Source organism: Mobula hypostoma, chromosome X1 (assembly GCF_963921235.1).
Source record: "Mobula hypostoma chromosome X1, sMobHyp1.1, whole genome shotgun sequence".
NCBI classification, from domain to species: domain Eukaryota; kingdom Metazoa; phylum Chordata; class Chondrichthyes; order Myliobatiformes; family Myliobatidae; genus Mobula; species Mobula hypostoma.
In genome coordinates this window covers 18,309,670-18,331,665 of record NC_086128.1, presented here as the reverse complement: position 1 = coordinate 18,331,665, position 21,996 = coordinate 18,309,670, and the positions used below count along the sequence as shown (strand labels likewise).

The following is a 21,996-nucleotide window of genomic DNA, read 5'->3' as shown; positions in this document are numbered from 1 at the left end:
TGTCAGTAAGATTAGAATTTATCAAAGGCTTCTGAAGTATAATGCAGTATAGCAGGCGACTGGCTGCACCTGGATAAATATAGTTTTTGGGGGTGGGGGGGTGGTAGTGAGAGGAGAAGGCCTCACTCAGATATTTGATTTGTAACAGCAAGTTTAATGAGATTTTTGTAAATTTCTGGACTGCATAAGCTGATGTCATTATTATGTAGAGCTATCGAGATTTGATTATACAAATACAATGTGGTGTTGTACTGGTGGAAATCAAATTATCCTAGAGAAAAAACAATCTGCAAGCATTTCAGATTGCCTTACCTGTTCAGGAAAGTTGTCATCTAACTTTCTTTATGAAAAATCCTCCAAATGACATTGATAGCAGTCCCACAGAGATTTTCAACCCTCCTGGTCTGAGAAAATAGGCTATTTATAGTGTAATGCTCAAAAAGCAACAAAATCAAAGTCTCTGCTAAGATCTCCAATCTCTTGTGACCACAAATACAATCATTGCCCATTTTGCCTTCTGGAGGATACGATCATGGTTTCACTCAGCTTCCTGGCATCTGGATCTCAAATGGTGCTTCCCTGTGCTACACCTCACAGTTTGCTGCTCGTTGCCACATTTTGGGGGGGGGTGGGTGTCACCCAAATCACTTCTCCATAGTTGTGGCGATAAGACTTCATCTATTTCTTCTTTAATGCAGAGGGAGAGCCAGAGTGGCAAGAGGGTTTCGCAAAACAGATGCTTGAAGACAGCACTCATCTCCTTGCAAAGACCTCCCTGCCCACATCTTGCAATGAGTGCTCAGCTGCCTCCATGGCCCCACCCACAAAGAATGTCTTCTCTGGATATTTTTTCATCATCCTGTTCTGGTTCCTCTGGACCCCTCTTCTACTCCCTTCTCTCCCGCTCTCTCTCTCCCCCCCCCCCACCAAAATGAATGACTCAACTGTATACTTTGTTGCTGAGCTCCCTCACTTTCCATTCTCAGTAACAGCACTACCCTGGAGCAGGAAGTATTGCTTGTGGTATGTCCCTGAAGTTGCTGGCTTCAGTAATTGTAGCTGCTATGCAGGAGCACAGTACTGAAACTGACGATGTCACTTCCAGTATAGTTTTGTACAGGGGAATGTGTGGAGCAACTTCTAAACCAAAACTTGATGTGGCTTTTACTATGACACCAAGGGGCCATGTATTTTGTTCTAAACCTCAGCATTTTTCAGTTTGGTGGATGAATTTTGCAAAGCAATTTTGTGTGATTAACATCTTTTGGCAATGATTTCTTAAGGTGAAGAGTAAATGAGGACATCATGAAAAGGAGATGCCTCAAGAAGGCAGCATCCATTATTAAGGACCCTCTTTGCGACGTGCCCTCTTCTCATTATCACCATCAGGAAGAAGGCTGAGGATGCTGAAGACCCACACTCAACATTTTAGGAACAGCTTCTTCCCCTCTGCCATCAGATTTTTAAATGGTCCATGAACATTACCTCACTATTCCTCTTTCGCACTAATTTATTTATTTTATTTCTTGTAACTTTTAGCAACTTTTTTTATGTATTGCACTGTACTGCTGCCACAAAACAACAAATGTCATGACATATGGCAGTGATAATAAACCTGATTTTGAAACATATTAAAATGTAAGCATTAAGCTGAGGAATGGGGTATTCTGTTGAAAGAAGTTGGAGTCCTCAGGCCAAAAGGAAATATTAGGCTTAAATTACTGAAAATCAGTCATTTAATTCTTTTTCTTGGTCAGTGACACACGATTACTATTGGGTTCCTTCAACTTTCTAGCTCTTGTGTGGCTCTGTGCTTCCCCATCTACTTTGTTCCTGGTTTGTTTCAATGCTCGCAGCAGACATTTTGTTGAGTTGGTGAGACCTTCTCACTCTGTCAATTAATGACCCTTGTAGGGATGTTTCTAAAACGTTTTCCTTGAACAGCAAATGGTGATCCAAACTGAATTAGGGCTCCTTCTGTTTCTAGAGCTATATTCAGTAAACGTCAAGGTGAAAACTTCTTTCAGTATGCTGAAGTGAATGCAGAAAGCCATCCTCTCTGTAAGAGCTCCAAGTTATAAATTTTTTGAACCATGTGAAATGTATTCTTCAGTGCTGTTTTCAGAATTAAAGGCATTTGGCATTCAATAGGTTGAAGTTAAGAAATTCAATACATTTCTTTCAGCAACTTTTATCAAAAAAACAGTTTGGACTAAATCATATCAGGAATACTTATCTAAAGGGGCAATGGGGATGTGCTTAAGAATCATGGCAGAGAAAGAATTTTGAAGGGATTGCCAAGATGGCTTTCTGAAATATAAGGAGGAGGAAGACAGAACTGTTGGATAAATGTCCCCATTTGGAAACACCAAAACCAAAAAACAGGAAAGCTTACAAAAAAGTAGTGGATACAGCCCAGTCCATCACAGGAAAAGCCCTCCTCACCATTGAGCACAGCTACGAGGAGTGCTGCCACAAGAAAGCAGCATCCACTACCAAGGACTCACAGCACTCAAGCCTCGCTGCTGCCGTCAAGAAAGATGTACTGACTTCTGAGCCAGCAAGGGTAAATTTATTCCCCTCACCTCACCTCACCTCTAAACTGATTTCACAACCAATGGACTCACTTTCAAGGACTATACAACTTATGTTCTTCGTATTTATTTTTTGTTATTATTACTATTTGTAATTGCACAGTTTGTCTTTTTGGACATTGGTTGTTTGTCTTTTTGTGTCGTCTTTCATTGATTCTATTGTATTTCTTCTACAGTGAATGCCTGCAAGAAAATGAATCTCAGGGTAGTATACGGTGACATACAAGTACTTTGATAATAAATTTACTTTGAATTTTGAACTTTTTGAACATTGTCAAGGCCAAGTTGCAGCTTTGAGCTGCTTGAGAAAGCTGGAACCAAGCATGTTTTAGATCAGTGGTTACAGAGCCGAAGACTAGTACAGATCGTAATATGTGTGACTTCAAATGAAGCCTATTAGCTTTAATTTCTGTATCTCAATAACAATGTAGGTGTTTTGGTAGTTGCCAGATTATAATGTTAATGACCTAATTCTGATCTGAGGGAATCCAAGAATAACACACTAATTTTTCCAACTGTAGGCTCAGCTGCCAAGCCCTGTAAACAAAAGTGGATTTTGGACAAGAAAATTGCAGTATGGAAATTCTTATGCTTAACCATACTGAATGATTACTGATCTATTGCATTTTATGTTAATTAATTTATTTTCAGTGATTTTGTACAGGGTAGAGCTTAAAGAGAGATTTTTAATTATAACATAGTTGAACTTCAGGTATTCAGATGTAAATATGCAGGTTTCTTCACACATTCAAAGTGTTTCAAATACTTTTTAATCCCACTTTTGGTTTCAGACCTTTGTAGCTGTACTCTTAGAAGAAAGAAAATGCATGCCACCATCTCATCCGAATAAAATTCATCTAACAGGCTATGGAGCCAGGAGGTCATCGATGGCTTATGCTCCACTGGAGCTAAGGGCCTAAGAACAAGAACAGGCTATGGTATAGACTGCATTTGGTTGCTTCGAAATTTGAAATCATCAAAAGAATGTTTGGCACATGGTCATAATTATCCCAGAGCCTAGCTTCTTTTTATTCCTTGAAAAGGAAAGATGGGCATTAAATATTTAAATCATGGGTGTAAAAGGTGTTGGCCAGAATCGGTGAGTCGGTTTGAGTTTGGAGGCTTGAGATCATTATAATTGTAAAAAACTTGATGCTGCGGCAGGAAGTAGCCTCTGGAATCCATCTGGGCTGAAGCCATTCAATGGATGCAGCAACGATGCCAAAGCTGGATTTGGGTTGCATTGACGTAGCACGTGAAGGCCAAATCTATTGTCAGGAAACTGATGTGAGGAAACTACGGGTTCAAAATCTGGCAAATGTTCTTTGTGGAAAAAGAATTGATTTTTAAAAAAATAAATACTTTAAAGATTGAAGAGTGGATTTGAAGTTTGCTTTAAATATAAATGGGTCAGTGATTTGACACTGCCCAGTGAATGGACCAAACCATGAACAAAGTGTGTCCGTGATGAAAGATTTTAAATTATTATTGAATATTTTTAAATAGCTCTGCTCTGGTGCGAAATGTTACCAAGGTACTCAAAGGGTTAAAATATAACCACAAATAACTGTGATTTAATTCTGCAGGTATGTAACAGAATTTGTAAACCTAGGCAATGTTTCAGCTCTTCGCACTTTCAGAGTATTGAGAGCTTTGAAAACTATTTCTGTAATTCCAGGTAAGAAGTCCATGATTGGTGTTAGGTGTTGAGTAGGCCCCATGTACCTCTAGTTGTTTTGTGTCTTGTCATTGTGTTTGTGTGTGACCTTCCCTTATTGCAGATATGTGACAGAGTTTGTGGACCTTGGCAATGTCTCAGCGTTGAGAACATTCAGAGTTCTCCGAGCTTTGAAAACTATTTCAGTCATTCCAGGTGAGAGCTAATTTAAACACGAAGGCTGACTTTTCCCTTTCTGGTACAAATATCTTTTAACACACCTGTTGCATGATAAACTCATCAGCTCACTTGCTTTATGGCCCATTGAAAACCATTATAATTTTGACCACTTGTTTTCTTAAATTAAGTCTCTTGCTGCTTGATTTTGCAGAAGACGCACATGAATATTTTGTTAGGAAGAATCAATGATTTTAAACTTTCTATCCAATAATATGCCCATGGAACAATGTTTTATTTCAGTGCTTTGAACCAAGTCTGGAAAAGCTGTCTGAGACCATCCAGAGGCTCCAGTATCCCAACTTTTCTAGGTGTTAGAATTTGCAGCATTGCCCCTCTGGTGAATAGAATGTCAAATCTTACAATTTTGTGTTTTACACTGGGGGAGAAACAGGACAGTTGGACGCAAAAGTAATTAGTTTCTGTGCAAGAGCTGTACTCCAGATAGGAGAGGAGGAGAAAATCGGGGCGGGGGTGGGGGGAATGAAATTTCTACAATTATTGCATTCTAAACATTAATATCTCAATGCAAGTATCTTTCCTTTCTTGTCTCCCTGAATCATTACACAGTGATTCAATAGTTAACAGGGCAAGAAGTTCCTGAGGTAGAAAGATGAGTTAAGAATAGGATTCAAGAATGGCCTGTTCCTATCCTGTTTATCTTGTGAACGAAGCCCTAATCAGTAGCAGTAACTTTGTAATTGTAATAGTTTTCACATGAAGAAAGTAAAATTCCTTTAATCTGTGTAAGGCATAACCAGGGAATGAATTTTGGATTGGAATTGCTGTGTAATTTACATTGGTATCAAAAGTAAAAGATCTCATCAATGCTTGCACATCTCTTCCCCCAGTTAAACACACACCTTGTATTTTCTACACTGCTAGTACCAATTTGATCAACATCAGAACGATTACAATGATTTCCTGTGATAAATGGTTACAATTCATATCTTCCTGATAAAATTGCATTCACCTACATGGCAGAGAGATCAAATACATTCAAGTTTCCACACACACAGTACAATTTTCTATTAAATATGATAAGATGGCCCAAAATTGCTTTCACATTGGCATTCAGATTTGGACAATTTTGACAAAGGTTTCCATGAGGGTTAATTTTTTGATATAAAATTCTTGATTCAGCCTTGGCGTTTAAGCAATGCATGAGATATAAATATAACTTGCTTGTGTTCCCTCTGAAGCCATCCATTTGCTCCCTTATGTGATGCTTCAAGGGTTCTTTGCACTTTGAACTGTTCTATTCTACCTCTGCCACACTTGCATTTTAATGCTTTCCTGCAGCAAGCAAATGTATCTGTATTTTGTGTATTATTTTAAACTTTCACAAAGTGAACTGCTGTTATAATCTTTGTTCAGACAGTTTGCTTGAAACTTTTGACAATTGAACCAGCAAAATGCTATTTTCATGTAGCCAATATAAGACTACTTTAGCCTCTAATAATATGATCTATTAAAATTTATCTTCTGACTTTGAGGGCAGGGAAAAGAACTGCAGATAAATCTTTGAATATAAAATTCTGAATATTTAAAATCAAAGGTAAGCACTGCTGCATGTATTTTTTTTAATAAGGACATTCTAATATCTCTTAATTATCCGCTAGTTCTAAGCAGAACAAGGAACATAATGAGGAGTAGACACTTCAACTGAGACTGCTCCACAATTCAGTGTGATCCTGGCTAACCTTCTACCTGAACACCATCTTCCTGCACTTTCCCCTTTTGACTTTAACATTTTTGAATTGAATGAACACAGTTTTGAATGGACCCAATAACTGAGTCTCCTACAGGCTTCCTGGCTAGTGAATTTCAGACTTGCCATCCATTGAGTGAAGTTTCTCCTCATTCTGGTCCAAAGTGATTTGTCCTGTAGGTTAAGATTGACCCGCTGGCTCTGGCAAACACTCTCAGTTTTGTGCATTTCAGTGACAGCACAGGTTGAATCCAGGATGTGTGTGTTTCAGTATTTCTTGCAGGGCATGGTAACCAAAAGAACAGAGTTGCATTTAGTACCTTATTGTCACATCTGGAGTTGAAGCTCGAAATGGGATCAAGTTTAATGAGACTGAGATATGATTTAGCATAGTGGACTGGGAATAGCTGCTAGAATTTATCTGTTTCAAAGTGAGAGCTCAGAACAGGGTAAAAGAAAAGGGGAGCTCCCAATTTTACACATTGCAATGTTGAGCATAAAGGGATATTTATGATAGAAATATAGTACTGCAGGAAGTCTTCTGCTGGAGTATAGAAGGTTCAGGATGAAACTTAAAAAGGAAATTTGGAAGACGGTGGACAAAAGGTGTATTAGTAGGTAAAAGTCAAGAAAATCTTAAGATATTCTATAAATACAAGAATAGAAAGAAGTTTTGGAAGAAGAGAAGGAAGTTCTTTAGCCAGAGGGTGGTAAATCTATGGAATTTATTGTCACCGATGCTGTGGAGTTCAAGTCATTGGGTGCATTTAAAATGGAGTTTGATAGGTTCTTGGTTAGTAGGGGTGTCAACGGTTACGGGGAGAAGACAGGAGAATAGGGTTGAGAGGGATAATAAATCAGCCATGATAGAATGGCAGAGCAAGAAATGGCCTAATTCTGTTCCTATGTTTTATGGATGGAAAATTGGGGCTGATTTGGAGCTCAAAGTAGTAAGATAGAATATAGAGATATGTAAACTTCAAATGAATACTGTACTTTTGCATTTTGTCTTTACAGAAAGGGCTGTGATTTATAGATATTGAACTTGACTATGGAAAGGTTGATCAGGGGTGGGAGATTGATGGGTTGCATAATTTGGAGAACTTGAAGAAAGACAAGTTGGTCAATGTGGATTTCTTGAGGAAACGCTATGCCTAACTGACTTGTTTTTTGTTTTGACAAAGTAACAGTGCTGATGAGTTTTTCAATACCCTTGTAGTTTGCATTGACGAGGTGAAAGCTCATGGAACCAGGTGACAGCTTATGGAACCACGGGAAAATGGTGTTGGATTTAAAAGAAGGCCAAGTGGGAAGCAAATGGGAATTTTAGTGGCAGGAGTGGTTTTGCAATTTTAGAACCTATTTTGTGGTTAAACAAGAAATGATTTGGGGCTAAAATGTATATTCCACATTTAAGAGGTTTGTAGAAAAAATTAAAATTGGTATTGTGGTTGACAGCAAAACTTAAGTTCTAAGTCACAGGTGGATATTGATAGACATGCAGAAGTATATAAAATTGAGGGTCATAGATTGGGTTAGTGGTTCCTTTTTTCCCCAGGGTTGGGGAATTAAAAATGAGGGAGCAGAGTTTTAAAGTTACAGGTGAAAGGCTTAAGAACCTAGAAGGCAACTTTTTTTTTATATACGGTGTGTGGTGGAAATATTGATCCAGCTACCAGAGGAAGTGGCTGAAGCAGGTACATTTAAAATGTGGACAGGTATATGGATGACAAGCGTATAAAGGGATATGGGCTGAGTGCTGGGAGTGAGATAAACTTGAATTGGTTTAAGTGGGATTTCCTTAGCATATGGGTCAAAGGGCCTTTTTCCATCCAATTCAACTCTGACTGGTTAGATGGATGCAAAACTGATAAATGGGATAAGTATGAATGATGCATCTGAGAAAGTTGAGGAAGGCAAGCAGATACTTGATAAATGGAGGGAGGAGCAGGAGGATTTCTAAAAACGCGCTGGCAAACTCCTGAAGGACAGTGGTCGTGAAGACTTGGCGGGGTGCTTTTATCAGCAGAGGCAAAGAGCACAAAAGAAAGGGAGTAAAGCTAATACAGTGTGAAAGCCAGAGGACAGTGTCTAATTCTGGTTGTAATACTGCAAGAAGGATGTGCTGCCCAACCTGCTGAGTTCCTCCAGCGTGTGGTGAGTGTTGTTTTGACCCCAGCATCTGCAGAGTATTTTGTGTTTAGGATGTGATAGCAGTAGGAAGAATGAGAGGAGATTTACAAGGAAGCTGTCCGCACTTAAAAAAAAATTTATATCCCTGAGGATGCTGTGCCTAGGCCGAAGGAAGCTGAGGAGAGATTTGAGTTAAGATGTCTAAAATTATACAAAACCTAGAAAGTGAGAGTGAAGATGTAGTAAAACTGGAAAGAGTGCAGAAAAGATGTTACCTGGACTAGAAGGCCTATAATTTGAATTATAGGGAGAGGCTGGCCAGGTTTGAGGCATAGCAGAATGAGGGGTGAACTTGCAGAAATCTTTAAAATGATAAGAGATATAGATAAGATGGAAAGTATAGATAAGGTTGACAGTAACAGACTTTTCCCCCAGAGTAGGGGAGTCCAAAACTAGGGCTCATCGATTTAGGGTGAGAGGGGAAAGATTTAAAAGGGATCTTAGGGGCAACGTTTTTACAGAGGGTGGTGAGTATGTGGAACAAGCTGCCAGAGGAAGTGGTTGAGGCAGGTACAAGAGCATTGGGATAGGCACATGGAGGGTTGGTGGTAGTGATATGGAATACAGGAAACTGGGACTAGCTGGGTGGGCACCGTGGTCAGCATGGACTCTTTTACCGATGGATCTGTATCCATCCTGTAATGCTTTGACTTGCATCCTGTAGCAGAGGGGCCAGCAACTAAGTTACAAGTTTTTAATTCATTTAGCAGAAATATAGGCTGTGAGTTGAGAGAAATTACTTCACTCAATAAGTGGTGAGATATGGAATTTTCTGCCTCAAAAAGCAGTGGAGGAAGAGCCCCTTACTGGGGCAAGCAGCTGAGGAGGCTAAGCCTGCAGGACTACCGATTGGAAGCTGGGAAGAGAAATTAATCTGATCTATTTCTTGACTGGTGGGGCTGGATGGATTAAATGCCTGTTTCAGGCATAAGTTTCTGATTATGACCACTTTTTTAAAAAAAAACAGCATTATTAAACAGGTGAACAGAACAGTCTAAGGTCCCATAAACAGCAAGGAAGATGGATGAGCTGTTGATCCATAATTTTTGTTGCTTCTAAAGAGAGACCAGAAGGCTAGGAAAACTCCATGCTCTTTCCAGCACAAACTCACCAGAAAAAAAATGGAGTTTTGATTTAACATTTTTATTTGATTGACGCCTTCAAGAATGTGGTACTCCTCCAGTCAAGTTTTAGTGAACGTTGTGCTCAAATCGCTAGACTGGGACACTGAGCATGCTTCCAAACTAGGTCAAGCATAGGTTCAAAGGAGGCGATTGAATTCTCCTCCATGTATTTATATTTCTTGCTTCTGCTGTTGTGATGCTTTCATTCTGATTGTGTGATACAGTCCTGCTCAAGTCATACAATGGTGTGTCCTCTGTACCCATACTAAGTGTAAGAAAATGAAGAATAAAACTGAAGAAAGAGCAAAAGGTAATGAGATATATGCTGAATTTGAAATGGAGGAAAAGGTTAATGAAATAAGGTTTTATCAGGCAAAGGTGGAGAAGGTTACCAGTTGTAAAGTGATACACAGAACATGGACATCTACAACACATTATGCCTGTAATGTCGAAGTGCCTGCTTCGACCCACAATGTTGTGCCAACTGTGTACCTACTCTAGAAGCTGCCTAGAATTTCCCTAACGCAGAGCCCTCAAGAGACCTCGGCCTTCACCCTGCCTTATGTAACTGGATCCTGGACTTCCTGTCAAATTGCCGGCAGGTGGTAAGAGTGGGCTCCCTCACCTCTGACCCTCAACACAGGTGCCTCTCAGGGCTGTGTCCTAAGCCCCCTCCTTTACTCTCTGTATACCCATGATGGTATCGCCACCCACAGCTCCAATCTGCTAATTAAATTTGCTGATGACACTACACTGATTAGCTTAATATCAAATAATAATGAGGCAGCCTACAGAGAAGAAGTCATCACCCTGACACAGTGGTGTCAAGAAAACAACCTCTCCCTCAATGTCGCAAAAACAAAGGAGCTGGTTGTGGACGACAGGAGGAATGGAGACAGGCTAACCCCTATTGACATCAATGGATCTGGGGTTGAGAGAGTGAAAAGCTTTTAAGTTCCTCAGTATCCACATCACCGAGGACCTCACGTGGTCTGTACATACCAGCTGTGTGGTGAAAAAGGCACAACAGCGCCTCTTTCACCTCAGACGGTTGAAGAAATTTGGCATGGGTCCCCAAATCCTAAGAACTTTCTACAGGGGCACAATTGAGAGCATCCTAACTAGCTGCATCACTGCCTGGTATGAGAACTGTACGCCCCTCAATCTCAGGACTCTGCAGAGAGTGGTGCGGACAGCCCAGTGCATCTATAGTTGTGATCTTCCCGTGATTCAGGACATTTCCAAGGACAGGTGTAAGAAAAGGGCCCAAAGGATCACTGGGGACCCAAGTCACCCCAACTACAATCTATTCCAGCTGCTACCATCCAGGAAACAGTACCGCAGCATAAAAGCCAGGACCAACAGGCTCTGGGACAGCTTCCTCCACCAGGCCACCAGACTGATTAATTCATGCTGACACAATTGTATTTCTATGTTATATTGACTGTCCTGTTGTACATACTATTTATTATAAATTACTATAAATTGCACATGGCATGTTTAGACGGAGACGTAACGTACAAATTTTTACTCCACATGTATATGAAGGATGTAAGAAATAAAGTCAATTCAGTTAAATTCTATTTTTCAAAGCTCCATGTCCCTATCTAAGAGTCTCTTAAAAGACTCTATTGTACCTGCCTCTACCACCACCGCTGGCAGTGCATTCCACACATCCACCACTCTGTGTGGGAAAACTTACCTCTGACACCCCCATTGTACCTACTTCCAAGCACCTTAAAACTATGCCCCCTCGGGTTAGCCGTTTCAGCCTTGGGAAAAAGCCTCTTGCTATCCACGCGATCAATGCTTCTTATCATCTTTTACACCTCTATCAGGTCACCTCTCATCCTCTGCCGTTCCAAGGAGAAAAGGCTAAGTTCACTCAACCTATTCTCATAAGGCATGTTCTCCAATCCAGGCAACAACCTTGTAAATCTCCTCTGCACCCTTTCTATAGTTTCCATATCCTTCCTGTAGTGAGGTGACCAGAACTAAGTCTAACTAAGGACTTGTATAGCTTTAACATTACCTCACGGCTCTTGAGCTCAATCCCACGGTTGATGAGGGCCATCACACCATACACTTTCTTAACAGCACTGTCGATCTTCGCAGCAGCTTTGAATGTCCTATGTTCACAGACCCCAAGATCTTGCTGATCCTCCACGCTGCCAAGAGTCTTACCATTAATATTATATTCTATCTTCAAATTTGACCTACCAAAATGAGCCACTTTACACTTATTTGGGTTGAACTCCATCTGCCACTTCTCAGCCCAGTTCTGCATCCTATCAATGTTCCACTATAACCTCTGACGGACCCTTCAGACTATCCACAACACCCCCAACTTTTGTGCCATCAACAAACTTACTAACTCACCCTTCTACTTCCTCATCTAGGTCATTTATAAAAATCACAAAGAGGAGGGGTCCCAGAACTGATCCCTATGGAACACCACTGGTCGTCATCTTCCATGCAGAATACGAACCATCAACAACCACCCTTTACCTTCTGTGGGCAAGCCAATTCTGGATCCACAAAGCAAGGTCTCCTTGGATCCCATACCTCCTTACTTTCTGAAGGAGTCTTGCATAGGGAACCTTATCAAATACCTTACTGAAATCCATCTACTGCTCTACCTTCATCAATGTGTTTAGTCACATCCTCAGAGAATTCAATTAGGCTCGTAAGGCACGACCTGCCTTTGACAAAGCCATGCTGACTATCGCTAATCAGATTGTTTTTCTAAATGCTCATAAGTCCTGCCTGTCAGGATCTTCTCCAACAACTTGCCCACCACTGAAGTGAGGCTCACTGGTCTATAATTTGCTGGGTTATCTCTACTCCCTTTCTTGAACAAGGGAACAACATTTGCAACCTTCCAATTCGCTGGTACTTCTCCCGTCCCTATTGATGATGCAAAGATCATCGCCAGGGGCTCAGCAATCTCCTCCCTCACTTCCCACATTTACCTGGGGTACATCTCATCCATTTGTTTTTTTTTATTATTAGCTAAGTCGGTGAGTCTGGATGAGATTTTGGGGTTTGCTGGAATTGCCCTTTATCTGGGAGTGCAATTGTATGCCAATATGTTCTCCCTTTAGTGACTTCGGTCACCTCGTCAATTTTAACATGTAGGCCAATGTAGATTATCAAAAGAACTTCTTAATAGTGCATTCCAACATACAAGTCAAGGAGCAAGCAATCACTTGACCCCTCAAACATTCTCCATTTGACAGACTATGTCTGATCTAATTGCTACCATTTCCCTGCATTCCCATCTTGCATTGTAGCACCTTATCAAGTATGTATCTATCTCTGCCTTGAACACTGAGGGAGGAAAAATATCTTCTCTGCCTGAAATGGCCAATCTTTTCAATAAATGAAAATTCTGTTAGCTCTGCCAATGCTGTATTTCTGGGAAATGCACATGCCCTTTTCATTCTGAGGGAATCTGCATTGGTGGGCATTTCTCGTATACTGTGGGGTGAATTTGGAGATGAGAGGGTACTGTACTGTCAGAATAATAGTGCAAAACAATATGGATATCTTAATAGCACACTTCTCTTTGTCTGCTTTAGTCTCGCAACTCAATTCAGGAAATAAATGTGAATAATTTATTGTGTTCTGCACAATCTTACACGCAGAAGATGATGTCAGTGTTGGAAGAGGAGCAACAAGGAGACCTGGAGCCCACGTTTCATTAGCTTACCATGGGGGCAGAAGGTGACCAACGTGGGGGGATATCCCTGCTTGGCATTGTCCCCGCCCCGGCTGAGTGCAGAAGGCAGCTGTGGCCCATGTGGGATTTGAGGTGCTGTTTGGAACAGAAGCACTTCCAATGACTCCCAAAACTATAGTGCCCAGCGAAGTAACCTTTGCTGCACTAAGCTTTGTGGTCCTGTTGGCAACTGAGCAGTGTGTGTATTTTTCTGACTGTAAAACACCCTATTGCTCTTGAAAGCATCTTTTTGGCCAAGTTTATGAATCAAAGTAACGAGATCTCCTGCTTCTTGATACCCTTACATTGAATTTGCATTTACATTCAGTACAGTGCAAAAGTCTTAGACACCCTAGGTTTTTCATATGGTCTCAGATGGTTTAGCCATTACAGAGCCCTGATCTCAACATCCTCGAGGCTGTCTGGGATTACCTGGGAGACGAGCGAGGCTGCCAAAGTGTGCAGAACTGTGGCAAGTTCTCCAAGGTGCTTGGAACAACCTACCAGCCAATTTTTTGATAAAACTGCACGACAGTGTAACCAAGAGAATTGATGCAGTTTTAAAGGCAAAGGGTGCTCGCACCAAATATTGATTTGATTTAGTGTTTTTTTTTAACACACTGTGTACTGCTTTTTATAGTTTTTTTGACACTTAGAAACTTTTCATTTTATTATTTTGAAAGCAACTTCACTCTACAGAAGTTTTTTTTTACATGTGCCTAAGACTTTGGCACAGTACAATGGACATTCAGTGAGCTTTGTTACTTTTTTATCATTGTATGTCAAATCTTAGCACTAGGGTGCAGTGGAGGGTCGGAGTTTCTGTTTTGGAGCAACATTTTTCAACATCAGCCTGTTCTTCCTCATCCATTTGATCCTGTTTTGACCCACTTACCTGGGTTAGGTCTCATTGACAAGTGGACAACAGGTTCTTGGCTAGATTCCTGCTGTCACTGATGAATCTGTCATCCTGAGCAAAAGTTTTAAGGGAATGTAGCGCAGATTTGTGTGTGAATACTGCTATGACTTCCCGCTGGTGGTTGCCTGAATCCAATACATGGAACAGGGTATGGACCCTAACAAGATCTTTTGTTAAACCTCATACCAAAGTTTTATTGAAATTTGTCCCTTGGACATTTCACTAATGCCTGGGAAATGACCTTTCACATGGATGTGAGTAATTGAAAAATTCTTCAGTTGTCTTACAAATTCAACTGCTGGCTTTTTGGGGAAAAGTTGGAGTTTCCGGCATGAATACTGTGGTCGTAGCATAAATCTAGAAGAGTATAGCACTGGTCAGGCCATTCGATCCTAAACATTGTGTCGATCTTGAATCCAATTTGTATTAAATATTCTCTGAACATGTATCGTCTAAATCCTATTCCCTTCGTATTCATGTGTCTATCTAAAAGCCTCTTCAACTCCTCCAAACTGCTGCTTCCACTGTAGCCCCTGGTAACTAACCCATTCCAGGTACTTGCCACTTTATATATTTTAGGAAAAAATCTTGCTCCACGCTTTTGCCTTTTTGCCTTTTGCCTTAACAAATATGGTCTTGTACCCCTGAATCATAAGGACATATTGACTTTGGCATCTTTTGCTGGTTCAATTGTTTACTTAATATAATTGAAATGTTTATAAAATAACCAATTTATGTTGAGTGGAAAAAATTATACTGTAATATTTTCATTTATATCTGGAACCAAATCGATCAATTCCATTCAATCAAATAGCGAAATAATGGTTTGTAACTGCTTCAGTTGCTTTAATTCTCAATGTCTTTGAGAAAGCTCAGAGGCCAGAACTTGTATTATTCTGTAACTTCAGTGGCATCTGCATCTCTTGGAAACACTGAGGTTGCTGATTTATTAGATTGAAGTTTTAAATGTACAGCAGTTGTATGTGGCAGAGGGAGATGGATATCATTATGTTGCAACACAGAACAGTTTATTAATGTTTTGTTGTTGCTTCTGCTTTCAATTATGTCCCTTTACTGGTGATTTAGTTGACTAGTATAATGAATAAATTATTTGGTGAAATTGTCACAGATCAAATTTTTTTAAAGATGCCTTCAATTAGGTGCGCACAATATGTTCTCACCACTGAATAAAGTGACTCAGTCTGTCAGTAAGAGTGCTAGAGGGACTTGATTATTTAATTTCCTGAATGTGCTGCCAAGAATATTCATTTGTGGTGTTGTTGAGATCAAAAGGAGCATTTTATTTCCATTCACAGGAAATACGTTTCGCAGGATACAAATTATAGTGGATGTTGTTGTATGAAAGCCACTGTGCTTGCTCCAGATTACCCTCTTCACCATTCTAGCAGAGGGGTTAAATCTGTTTATTCGGTCTGAACTCATTCATCATTCCTACAATAATATCAAATGTAATTTTGATCTGCAAATCTTTTCCTCCTGAATGGTGAAAAATAATTTGGTGCCATTAGACGCAGATTAGATGCTGTAAAATGTTCATTCCTTTTTTTTTTGCTCCTATATTTTTGAAATTATTTTCTTGGGGACCTTAACTAATTTATTTAAGCTTAAATTTTGCTTTCAATGAGAGCTCTTGGTGACTTTGAGATTTAATTGTTTACTGTTTTTGATCTGCTTTATTTTAAATCCTGAAAATTTAAGGGCAGAGCTGCATTAAATATTTGACTGTGAATATACTTAACGTAGAAGGGGATGCAATCTGTAATGCAGACCCTGGCCAAAGCTAAATAAGCAATCAGCGATTTAACTCTGTGATTCCGAGGGTTGGGTTGACATCTTTGGTGTTCTCTGGATTTAACACATGCATTTGAGCAAACTATGAAATTATCATCAAAATTGGCCTTCCTTGGTCCGAAGCTTAAGGTATCTCATCTAGGGTTACCGAGTGCTAAACAACTTTGCTAAAAGTTTTATCAGTAGAAGTGTATTAAAATGTCTTTAATACCTCACTGGCTAGTAAGTAATTGCACAAACTAGAGGTTCCAACACTCCTCCCATGTTTCTTCCATGATAGCTGATTCCAATCGGCATAAGCAATCCCCCACCGCCCCCCCCCCCCGCAACCAAGATAGGGTGGTACATCAGCTCGGGGTCTTGCTGCTTAATAACACCTGATAAGAAATTGCCTTTCTGGTGGCTACACACAAAGACAGTGATGGGGTTACTATGATTTCGCTAGCCCAAGGGCCCATTGCCACTTGTAATCCAGTCTCACATGGGGAAATATCACTTCTGAGGTATCAAAAGGCAGACTTTAAAAGAGCAAAGGATTTTTTTTTGCTATAAATAGAGGACAATGTCGGACTTTGCTTTCCCTATGAGCGCTATCAAAGCTCAGCTCTTGATTACGCTTATGTCTGCACACTAAAAACTCAACAAGGAAATTGTGGATTTGAATAGTTGATGTGTGCTTGGAGAAACAAAAGTTCTAATAGTATTGATAAAATAGTAGGCCTTTCAGTGGATAAATAATTGTAAGCTTTAATTTCTCAATTGTATATCAGCATGTCATAATTTTAGTAATTAATAATCACAAAGTCAGATCCTGCCTCCATAAATCTTGCCATATTGTGTTAATAATCCATAATTGTATTCTGGCAGGTCAGTTAGTCTGCTTGCCATTGTCCACATTGTGAAATATTAATATCGGGCGTGAGTTGAATATTGATCAACGTGAATGAATTAAAATGAGCATACTTATCCAACTTCACTTCAGTTTTAATATTAGGTTAATTACATTTGTATCAACCAATTTGAAAATGTTTAAACTTTCAATGCAGTGTAATTTGAGTTTTGAATCAATATTTGATGTGGTAAACAGGTTCTTTTGGGTCAACTGAGCTGTTGTAGAAGTCTAACAGCTCAGGAATAGAGGATTTGTATCTTCCCAATTCAGTTTGTTATATTGGGCAACCTCTACATAAGATTTTATAGATGAACCATCTGGTCCTACCTTAATGCAGGGGAACAGAGCTCTTGATCTCAGTTACCTTTCTCTTCCAAGGCCAAGTATGCCACAATTAAACACAAAGGTGTTACTACGGTGCATCAAAACTATATTTGAGTCTCACCTTAGGAAAGCATCCTATTGCTAAGATACTTGTACAAAATGAGCCCTTGACTATCAGATTCAGTGTAACATGGATATCCATTCAAGGTACGTACATGGACTGGTTCACAATTAAATCTATATAATGCCCATGGATTTGTCCCTTCACAGTGACAGAAATTGGTGACAGAGTTTGTGTCCCACGATTTGTTGATGTGCAGTCTTTGGTTATTGCAAATTAAGGGCAGAACTGAGCTGTGGTCTATTCTCTGAAAGAATTGGATGCAAAGCCCCTCATAAAATGCCCAATCTTGTAGACAAATGTTGCATTTGCCTTGCTGTGAACTATTGATGTTATTGCAAGCTGTGCTAGCAAGTTTAAACCAAAATAGTCAGTTGCTAATAACCATTAAAATGTCTTTGCCACAAGCTTTTCAACAAACCTTTTCTGTTTTGAGTTCAAACATTATTAAGTCCATTGACATGATTTGCACAACATTGCTTGCTTTCTGCATGGATTATTTGTGGAATGCTCTTTTAGTTTCTTATGAGGGAGAAAAATTAATGATAATTAAAGGTACACTTACAATGGTCTATTTCTTTTTACAGGTTTGAAGACCATTGTTGGTGCTCTAATCCAGTCTGTAAAGAAACTTTCCGATGTAATGATTTTGACTGTATTTTGCCTAAGTGTTTTTGCCCTTATTGGACTCCAGTTGTTCATGGGCAACTTAAGGCAAAAATGTGTCATTTGGCCACCCAATCCAGCATATCTTAATGCCACAGATGAAAATGGAACAAGACTGTTTGACTTTAATGAGTACATTATGAATGACAGTAAGCATTTTATGGTTTTAATGTACATGATTGATTTACTTGAGCGTACTGCTTTCATACTTTCAGGTGGTTTAATGTCTTAAATGATTATTGATGTTTTTCTTCAGGGTAAGCAACAAGACTTGGCGTCTCATCGTGTAGTACCATAGAATGAGTGGTCTGTGTTGTGCCGAATATTCCTCGGGTTGAGTGCTAAATTTCAGATGGTTTGTTAAAATCATAAATTTATGCAAGAGAAAGAAACCGGTCCCAACACGTCGACCCTTATTAAGAAGACCCAGCTTCTCTTGAAGCCATTTTCCTTCTGACTCTCCTGTTAAATTATTCTGCAGTATTGCTCCTGGGTTGAAATGATTTTGCCCGAGTTTCCATCTTTATATTCCAATCTTAATTGTGTAGCATTATTTGTGAGCATCCTTTGTTCACTTCTATGATCAAGGTGGTTCAAGAATATTAATGATGGTCTTGAATCCAAGACACCAGAATGGATAATTTGGGTTAATCTTTGCATGGCTATAGGCCCTTTGCGAGGAACAGGTCAAACTGTAGGGTTCAAGGAACTTGAATTGGTCTATAATTAAATCTTTTAAATGATCATAGTTTTGCCCTTTCAATATGGAGAAGGTAGGTGATGCCGCTTTTTACGATATATGTCAATGATTTGGACAATGGAATTGATGGATTTGTGGCTAAATTTGCCGATGATACAAAGATAGGTGGAGGAGCGGGTAGTATTGAGGAAACAGAGAGCCTGCAGAGAGACTTGGATAGTTTAGGGGAATGGGCAAAGAAGTGGCAAATGAAGTACTGTGTTGGAAAGTGTATGGTCATGCACTTTGGTAGAAGAAATAAACGGGCAGACTATTATTTAGATGGGGAGAGAATTCAAAATGCAGAGATGCAAAGGGACTTGGGAGTCCTTGTGCTGGATACCCTGAAGGAGTTAACCTCCAGGTTGCGTTGGTGGTGAAGAAGGCAAATGCAATGTTGGCATTCATTTCTAGAGGTATAGAATGTAAGAGCAGGGATGTGATGTTGAGGTTCTATAAGGCACTCGTGAGACTACACTTGGAGTATTGTGTGCAGTTTTGGGCTCCTTACTTTAGAAAGGATATACTGACATTGGAGAAGGTTCCGAGAAGATTCACGAGAATGATTCCAGGAATGAAAGGGTTACCGTATGAAGAACGTCTGACAGCTCTTGGGCTGTATTCCCTGGAGTTCAGGAGAATGAGGGGGGGATCTCAGAAACATTCCAATTGTTAAAAGGCCTGAACGGATTAGATACAGCAAAGTTATTTCCCATGGTAGGGGAGTCTAGGACAAGAGGGCACGACTTCAAGATTGAAGGATGTCCATTTAGAACAGAGTTGTGGAGAAATTACTTTAGTCAGGGGGAGGTAAATCTGCGGAATTTGCCACGAGTGGCTGTGGAGTCCAAGTCATTGGGTGCACTTAAGGTAAAGATAGATAAGTTCTTGATTAGCCAGGGCATCAAAGGGTATGGGGTGAAGGCAGGGGAATGGGGATGACTGGAAGAATTGGATCAGCCCATGATTGAATGGCGAAGCAGACTTGATGGGCCAAATGGCCTACTTCTGCTCCTATATCATATCGTCTTATGGTTTTATACGTAGCTATGATCTTCCAAAATGCTCCTGATTTAAGAACTACCCCGTTAGATTGGGGAGAACTGTTAATGCAACTCATGACTTTAGAATGGAGGATGGAATCGGGAACCTATAAACCATATAAAATTGTCCATTTGTTGAAAATCTGCTATTAGTTGTCAGGTGACTGAGTACTTGCCAAATGTGAAATGACCATAGTGTAAACTAGCCAGGGTTTGGGAAGAGCAAGTCATGTTTAACTAACATACTTAAATGTATAGATGTCACTAATATGATTGATAAGGCAGGAGCTCTTGGTAGTTGTCTAAGCATCCACGAGGATTTGATATGGTACCGCTCAAGGCAGAGATGAGAGCATAGAAACATGCAAGTGGAGGATTATTTCAACTAGGGTTTCCGAACCATTTTTTTTATGCCTTGGACCAATACCGTTAAGAAAGTTTTGGGAACCCCTGATTTAAACTCTGATTAGAGTTGGATATTGTAACTTGGAAGAGGTGACAAATGTCATCTCTCGCCGTCTTTAGTGGGATTCAGCCTGTAGCTCACTAAAATAGAAAACATTGTATTCAGATTTACTAATGATGCTGTTAGATTATGCTTTGCTACTGGTGTCTACTAGAGCACAAATCTGTAAAATAGCATTGACAGAGTAGGCAAACCTAGTAAATGATTCAACATCTAATCATAATTTGAAGTTTCATTTTTCTCTCTTGCCACTTTACATTAAAAAAGAACACTACAGTTAGTGACCACTTAACTAGTTACACCTGTACGCATGATTGTTAATACAAATATCTAGCAGCAATCATGTAGCAGCAATTCAATGCATAAAAGCATGCAGACATGGTCAAGAGGTTCAGTTGTTTTCACAAAACATCAGAATGGGGAAGAATTGTGATCCAAGTGGCTTTGACTGTGGAATGATTGTTGGTGCCAGATGGGGTAGCTTGAATATCTCAGACACTGATCTCCTGGGATTTTTACAGATAAGTCACTAGTGTTCAGAGAATGGTGCAAAAAGAAAAGGCATTCATTGAGTAACAATTCTTTTGGTGAAAATGCCTTGCTAATGAGGGAGGTCAGAGGAGAAAGGCCAGTCTGATTCAAGCTGACAGGTGACAATAACTCAGATAATCACACATTGCAACAGTGGTGTGCAGAAAAATATCTCTGAATGCACAACCCATCGAACTTTGAAGTGGAAGGGCGACAGCAGCAGAAGACCACGAACATACACTCAACGGCCATTTTATTAGGTGCAGGAGGTACCTAATAAAGTGGCCACTGAGTGTATTTTCTCAAAGATGTGAACTGCAAGGATGGAGATTTTGGGGCTGATGTATAGAAATAGTTTAAAAATGTGAACAGTTATAAAATTAAAATAATTGGAATATTAATTATTTCAGGTTAGAGATGAATATCAGAGGGGTAGATACTGTTCTGGTTAGGAAGATCTCTACTTGGATTCCATCTGCAGTAGCATTCAGTTCTTGCGTATTGCATGTTTTGAAAGACAAAACTGGTTTTGAAAGGGATGTGGTATAGAACTTAGGACTGATTTAATAGATCAAATCTGTATTCTATTGAGTATGGAAGATTAAAATAATGATCTGATGAAACTGCTTTAGATAATTAAGCTAGAACATGAAACAGAATAGGCCCTTTGGTCCACAATATCTGTGCCGAGAATGATGCCAATCCATACTCATCCCATCTGCCTGAATGTGGTCAGTATCCCTCTATTTCCGCCTGTTTGTGCACCTGTCTAAATGGCTCGAAACCTTGCTGTTGTATCTCCTGCCACCACCTTCCCTGGCAGCCCAATCGGGGCATGTGTACAAAAATAAATGGAATGAAAGCCCTTGTAAATCTCCTTTCGAAACCTATCCCTTACCATATCAATTGATTTCCCCCTCATCCATTTTCTGAGTGATAACCTCACAAAAAATAACGGATTTGTTGAATATGACCTCCCTTTCATTGAACCTTGTTGAATCTGCCCAAACCTGCTACCACTTCCCTCATAATGGATTTCAGCAGTTTTCCATTAGGCTTCTTTATCCATAGTTCCCTGATTTTTTTTTTTCCTCTCTCCCTCTTTTGAATAATAGCCCAGGAATCATCATAATGCCCGTCTTGCATTGATCAACTCATGATTGGATATTTGAAATATGAATATTGTTACATTTAAGTGGCAGCAGACAGCCACAACTTGCAATGTTTGCGTGGCATAGTAATCAGA

At 39.8% G+C, this 21,996-nt stretch overlaps 1 protein-coding gene across 1 annotated transcript in view; it reads left to right on the top strand.

Annotated features, from left to right (window-relative positions):
* LOC134340380 (sodium channel protein type 8 subunit alpha-like) overlaps positions 1 to 21,996 on the top strand; it is a 257,867-nt gene that overhangs the window by 73,887 nt on the left and 161,984 nt on the right. The window contains exons 7-8 of the mRNA XM_063037560.1: positions 4,376 to 4,467; positions 17,893 to 18,120. Coding sequence (XP_062893630.1) covers positions 4,376 to 4,467; positions 17,893 to 18,120 — 320 coding nt within the window. The remainder of the gene's footprint in view (positions 1 to 4,375; positions 4,468 to 17,892; positions 18,121 to 21,996) is intronic.